The sequence below is a fragment of the Aythya ferina genome (genome assembly GCF_964211825.1).
Source record: "Aythya ferina genome assembly, chromosome: 4".
In the NCBI taxonomy this organism is placed as follows: domain Eukaryota; kingdom Metazoa; phylum Chordata; class Aves; order Anseriformes; family Anatidae; genus Aythya; species Aythya ferina.
The window spans coordinates 46,823,549-46,830,586 of NC_140300.1; the positions used below are offsets into that span (position 1 = coordinate 46,823,549).

Sequence of the window (7,038 nt, forward strand, 5' to 3'; positions counted from 1 at the left end):
ATTTCTAAGAAACTTGCACACTGGGAAGCGTACTTTCCATGACACACATATTGCAACTAAAAGCAAAAGCACGGCTCTCTATTAAAGCAAAGGGCTATCTGTAAAGCAATTTACTTCCAGAAAAGCAAATCAAGCTTGGACAGTGTGTGCTCTTTCTAGTAATCAGGATCTGCCAGGCACAGCAAAAACTGGAAGAAGCAACTACCCAACATCAACAAGAACCCCAAAACCACCCAGCTATAAAGCAAAACCACTGGTGTGGGGTGCAAACCACCACTTTGCTATTACTTGTTGACTATGTAATAATTAGATACAAACAGTTTGGATAATGTTTGGCCTCTATAAAAGATGTTATGTTTATATGAAGACAAAGTCTAACATAACACCTTTGGTTGTATAACTGTCACTTTCTCAAGGTATAATCCCGTGCTATTTCTGTTATAAAACACCATATATGACTGAAAGAAACTAAAAACCCCAAAACAATGCAACAAGGCCTTGAAATCACTTCTGCAAACCTAATAAGAAATAGTTACTGTAAAATCCATTTTTTTTTGCATGTTTCTCCCTTAAACTCAAAATATTTAAATATTTAACAAACATAAAGAAAGGCAAGAACGCCTACGTTTCTGGGACAAGTAGCAAATAGTCTGTACCTTTAATACCTTCTCTTTTAACTGCAATACAAAAATGAGAGAAGCAGCAGGACTACAGAGCAGTTCCAAGCAGGATTCTGCCAAGCGCCAGGCAATATGCCAAAAGGCAACTAGAAGGCACAAACCTGTTTTTAAAACCATCTTGCACTGCAATTTATCACAGCATTGAAGAACTTCTCTAATTTGCCACAATCTTTTTGCTTAAAGTCAAAAGAGGATGTGGTACAATTCTTCACTCTCCAGGAAAAGAGCTTTAAAACATTTCAAAACAAGTCTTGGATTAAACAGAAATAGATTAAACTTGGGACAAATTGCATCACTATCATGTTTCCCTTCAGATGATGTGTTCATATTTTCTTCTTCCTTTTCTTCTCAAAACAAAGGAAATTTCTCCTACCCAGCAGTACTGGCACTCATCAGTTCAGCTAGCCTCAGCAGTAGTGGCATTGATTTCCACTGCTTTCAAGTATGCTGTTTTATCAGAGATAATTTTGCAGTCAAATTCAGCAAAAGCACTGACATTCTCACCTCCAAGAACTGAGTGAACTGCATCCCTCAGACATAAACATGCTCTTTAAGGTGTTGAAGCCTGAGTTAAATGATCTTCATCAGAAACCCCAAGTCATGATTCTGTGCCTGTCCATGAATTAGCTGCAAGCTCCTTTGAAGATGCTCAAACAACCAGGTGGTTGTGAGGCCATGCACAAGCTGAAGAGAAGACAGAAGGTCCCTCTGGCCCTTCAGTGCTTTGCTAAGTTCTACTTGCATCCAGCAAGTCTTCCCAGGGACAACCTAAGATAGGCATGTCTCAAACTCCAGCATCATTATTATTATTACTTTTTTGAATGTACTGCAGCATCTCTCATGTGAGGAGAGGTTGAGAGAGCTGGGCTTGCTCAGCCTAGGGAAGAGGAGGCTTAGGAAGGATCCCATCAATGTCTGTAAATGCCTGCATTGGGGAAGCAAAGAGAATGGAGACAGCTTCTTTTCAGCACAAGCTGGAATAGAAGAGGTTCCCTGTGAACACCAGGCAGCACTTCTGTACTGTGCAGGTGACTGAGCACTGGCACAGGCTGCCCAGAGATGCGGTAGTCTCCTCCTTGGAGATCTTCAAAAGACACCTGGATGTGGTCCTGGGCACCCTGCTCTGGATGGCCCTGACTGAACACGGACTGGACTAGGTGGCCTCCAGAGGTCCCTTTCCAACTCAGCCATTCTGTGATTCTCACCTGAAACTGACTGCAGGAAAATTAACTTTTGTAGGTAGTTGGTTCTGGTGAACTGCTAACTGACCTCAATTTTTTGGTCTTCTGAAGGCATTCATTGCTACTTTCTAAACATACATGCTACATAAGCTATACTGTCCGCTTCTTATAGCACCTGATTTTACATTATCTTATCTAAAAGACATCTTCATATTTCTCATAGAAATTCTAACACCTGATGCCTGTAGCTGAGTAAAATTATTGTGGACATTTATCACATCTTTCCTAAGACAGCCAAGAGAACAGAATTTAGATTCTCCTGCCATCTCACATTGTAATCAAGTCTGGCCTAAACTAATAGCATCACATAAGCAGGTACACTCAGGCCGCTAGAGTTAGGTCATTCATATAAAGCTCCCTCAGACATTGCTGAAACTACAGAAACAGACTGAAGAGGATATACAAACATAGTATTGAATAATAGAATGAGTAATAAGAACTATAATAGAAAGATGAAATAAGTAAACCATCCAAGTAATCAAATTCAATACACAAGAGATTGAGATTTATTCCTCAAAAGAAACTAAGAACCAATTTTCTCAACTCCTTACTGCAAAATGGAAAAACGGTAATAAATATGCCAGACAGACTTAAGAGTACTGACAAAGCCACCTAAGTCTGAAAATCCATTCAAGCATAATCTGTTTTTCAACACAGGAACTGTGGAAGTCAAATCCAAGCCGTTAACTGGGAGCCATCACTACATGCACCACTTACTACTACTACTTCAGTTTCCAGAAGATGGTTGCATAAACTCCTTTGATCCTCCAGATGAATATTTACTCAGTTGAATTACAAATAAAAACATTAAAGATAAATATTTTTTCAATAAAATCATATAAACTCCCTTACTGTTGAGCAGAGTTTACAAATAAACCTTTTCTTAAAGGAACTCTGACCATCACAGAGGTCCAATAAAAACAAGGAGGTAGTTTTAAGTGGTTTCCGATGGAGCTATACCAGCCCCACAACAACCATCACATTGAACTCTCAGAAGGTACCAGCAAAAGACTGTGTTCTAAGTATATCTAATTTAGAAGTACAAAGAAATATTTATCCTAGGAAATTGCCACCCAAAATGTCACGCACTGTGCAAGAGAAACAAGAGTACTTATGTCTGCATTTAGCAAATATAGCCAATTGAGTCAAACCTTGATTCTTAAGTTAACACTCATTTAGCCAATAAATAAAAAAGCCTCCAATTATGAAAAAAAGAAGCCCTTAAGCACATGCTTACCTTCTGTAACACAAGTAGCCCCATTGATTTAATAACAGACCATAGACATCTTCGGTATCACCTCAAACCAACAGCTACAGCACCCCTGAGTACAGCCCAGCAACGCTGTAATCCATTCTACAGCAAAACTTCTTGGCCATTTAGCAGTTTTACAAGTAGAGGACAGAATTTTTATTTGTAGACTGTGAGTGGAAAAGCTCCCTCTCTCCTGACCAAAGATTATTTGGCATGCGAACAGCAATATCTCATTCTCAAACTCCAGGGAGTTTTAACCTGCCTCTAGCTAAAAGCTATACAATCTTCAGATTGCAGTAGAGTGTAAAAATCACTCTAATTAAACCAAGTAAGAACTGGTTTGACCAGTGTTACTGATCCCCCAAATAATTAAAGTCAGTTAAGAAAAGCCAGGAGTTGGTATTTAATTGTACTTAAACTTGTACTAATATTTGAGAAAAGTTTTGTAGTTGAACTACTAGAAAACAAACTTCAGGTAAACTACAACAATAACCTGGGTTGTCTGGAAGTATGAACTACCACAGAACACAATTTCAGCACACTTTTAATTTCTCCTGGATTTGCATTTATTGTAAGACACAGTGACGGTATCTCAGAGCATGCCAAATCGCATTGCAAACCAGTTGAAGCCTGACCCAAGGCAGCTGCATTTCTGATGCACGTGAAGAGAATCCAGCTTACACTGCCATGTACACTTACACCCATTTACACAAGTCCTGCTGCCAAGCAGCGCGATCTCCCTTGGGCACTTCATCGCTGGACTCTCACTGCTGGGCCCCGGTGACCTGTGAAGGCCCAGCTGCATTACCAAGCACCAGGCCTCCTACAGAAGGCTGACCGCACAGCAGGTTTCCTCCCAGTCCTGACAAAGTTGAAGCAAAACAAGGGTAATTCTGCGCATCCTGAGATGCTTCAGTCGCACACCATGCCTACTGAATGGACTGCAGCATTACAAAGTTTGAGCACATTAGCACCAAGCCCTTTTGTCACAAACCAGTGCCCCAAATCCTCCAAACACCAGGTAAACTGGGTGGGGGGCGAGGGAGTCATTTCTCTCACACAGAGCAGATAATTTCCTGTACTGTGCACAGAGTCTGATTGGTTTCCTGTCAGAGCAGCTGGGTCTCTGGGTCTTTTGATCACTTTCCTTTGGCCCTGCACAGTTGCTCTGATTAGAGATTGATCCCGGTGCTGCTCTTTGATCAGCTGTGCTGGCAGCCCGCAGGTGCCATATATCATCACGTTAGCGGGCCACAGCAGCATTAAGCTCTCCTGCTAGATTTGCTAGCATGTTGTGTGTCCTATTAATTCGCAAAATGCTTGCAGACATCCCCAAATCTTTGCTTTCTATTAAAGACATGACATAGAGCGCTTTTATCAGGGGAGTCCCAAGTTCAAAGTTGACAGAACTGGTCTCAAGTCTGTGTATTTGCTGCGTTTCATTACCATTCGCAGAAGTTTGAGCACTCCCAGCTTCTCCTTTTGTGTTGGCTGTGCCCAGGCAGAGAGCTCATTCTAGCTGACATGCAAAATACTATTATTATTTTTCCCCTTACGTTAAGCACCATGGTTTCCGTAAGTGTGTGCTAACGGCCTTAACTTTAGATATTTTATACGAAGAGTGGTTTCACGCGGTATGTAGCGTTTCATTTTGTGAAATACCCTTTAAAAGGGCTCCGTAACAGCCGATCGAGAGGAAAGGCGCTTTAAAAGCTGAACACCGTAAATCACACGGAGTTCAGAGGCTAAGCAAATCACACACACCCCCAAGCTGCCCGTGCTGCATGAAAGGCTCCTTTCTCCAGCCGGGGAGGGGGGAGCTGCCGCCTGCCTGAGAGTTCCCCAAACACCCCAGGTACTCCCGGGAGAGGCTCCCGCTCCCCAGGCACCACAACTCCCCGCTCACCCACACACAGCACCGGCACCGGCCGGGCTCCCCGGGGGCAGCAAAGCCGCTGCCACCACCCCTCCCCTCCCCTCCACCGCCGGAGCCCCGCGCTCCGCGGAGCTCCGCACCCTCCCCGAAGGGCTCCGTTACCGTTCTGCTCCTTGGCGCCGGACAAGGCGAACTTGCTGCTGAGGTCGGACTCCGCGGCGGCCCCCTGCCTCCGGCCGGCCAGGGCAGACGTGAGCAGGAGCAGCCCGAGGAGGAGCATTGGGCCGGCGGGGCGCGGGGCTGCGCGCAGCGGGCGCTGGCGGAGCGGCACCGGGGGCCGGGCGTCTCTCAGCAGCGCCGGGCGCGGGGGAGAAGGCGGCACCGAGCCTGCTCCGGCGGCAGAGAGCTGCAGGGTAGTCTCCACATAATCCCATCCAAAACTTTTTCCTAGAGCCCTTCTCTGCGTCTCCAGGTTTTGTTTTTCTTGGGCTTTTTTTTTTTCAAAAAAAAAAAAAAAAAAAAAGGATCAAAGCAAAACCTGGACCCAGCCCAAGCTTCCCGAGGACTAAACAACTCGGGGCCGGAGGAGCCGGGGCGGGCGGCGGGGCCGCTGCCGCCGAGGAGCGCGCACCTGTCACCGGCCGCCGGGCAGGGACGGCTCCCGCCCCGCCGCGGGGCCGGGCCGGGCTCTCGGCCGCCGGCTCCCCCCCGCCGACCGCCGCCGGGACACGCTGCGGGGCACCCGGCGCGGCCACCGGCGCCCCCGGGAAGTGGCGGCGGGGCGAGCAGCCGGCACAGGCGAGCGGGGAGGCTCCGCCGGGCGCCCGTCCTGCCGCCGCGGAGCCCCCTCCGCACCTCTCTCCCGAACTCCCTTTCCCAGGAGCCCTCTCCCTAAACTCCTCCCTTCGGTCCTGTCCAGCCCCCCCCTCCCCAGCTTTAAACTCCTCTCCCGCGTCCTCCTCGCTCCCCACCTTCGCCCGCCCCCGGCCCGCCAAGCCGGGGCAGCCCGGGGGGAGGACGAGCCCTCCTCGGGCTGAGCCGAGCCGGCCCCCGCCGCTGCCCCCTGCCCGCGGCCGGCTGGAGGCACGACAGGTGCCGGGGCTCCGCGCACAGCCGGCTGCTCGCGGCTCGGGCCTGCCTAAAAGCCAGGCCCCCGGCCTCGGTAACCGGGGCGAGAGGCTCTGCTGAGCTGCCCGGGGCTGTCTGCCCGAGGGTGGTACTGCGGGGATGGGGCTTGTGGCTGAGGGTCTGGGGGTCCTGCAGGTTCTTGCAGCCCTAAGATCTGGTGCTGGGTTAAACACCTCATACAGGGCGCTCCCTTGATCCTGGGAAGTGAAACACGAAGGGAATGTTTTAAAAAGACTCAAAAGACTCTGGGTGCAGATGATTTATCTTCTGACAGAACCTGCGGCTTGAGCTACCTTCTAGTGAGACCTGTAGTGCCCACATAAAAAACAGAGCCCCTGCCTTCTTCTCTTTGGCACTTCACAGCTCTCTTTTGCTGAAGTGCTGCGTAGCACACTGTCTGCTTTATTCTATTTGTAAACTAGGCAGGGTCTGTTTTGGTCTTTGTTTCTACTTGGCTTCAGAAGTCAGAACTGAGCTCACAGCAAGGGGTATCCCCCCCATTACCACTAGTGAGGACTCAAGGACTGACGACATGAAGCAACCATTAAGACAGTGTTCAAACATCCTTGCTGGAGCTGGAAACCTTTCCAGTTGGTTTGGACTCAGGTTTGAACCACGACTATGTGATGGGTCAGGGTAACAGGGCTGCATGCTAACTAGGTACCATCACAGCAAGAGAAGCAATAGGATGAATCTTTTTCTCTCAGCTGAGAAGTCGTGGCGGTGTTTTTTAATAGTGACTTCAGCCCCCATAACTCTGAGGTAGTTTTGGGGACAGGTGGGAAGAACTGTGTAGCCATGGTCTCACTGTCAGAGAAAGACACGGAAGAGAAACTGAGTCTGTACTACTGGAATCTTGAG

The 7,038-nt window shown here is 47.9% G+C and overlaps 1 protein-coding gene across 2 annotated transcripts in view; it reads right to left on the minus strand.

Annotated features, from left to right (window-relative positions):
* Positions 1 to 6,124, minus strand: part of PDGFC (platelet derived growth factor C) — a 119,902-nt gene extending 113,778 nt beyond the window's left edge. The window contains exons 1-2 of one of the 2 annotated variants that reach the window (XM_084518126.1): positions 6,021 to 6,124; positions 5,212 to 5,538 (exon numbers count right to left, since the gene is read on the minus strand). In XM_084518126.1, coding sequence (XP_084374252.1) covers positions 5,212 to 5,329 — 118 coding nt within the window. In that variant the 5' untranslated portion in view covers positions 5,330 to 5,538; positions 6,021 to 6,124. Of the gene's footprint in view, positions 1 to 5,211; positions 5,539 to 5,680; positions 5,892 to 6,020 lie in introns of those variants that run through there. The other variant, XM_084518127.1, reaches the window with a different exon arrangement.
* Between the last annotated feature and the right edge of the window lie 914 nt (positions 6,125 to 7,038).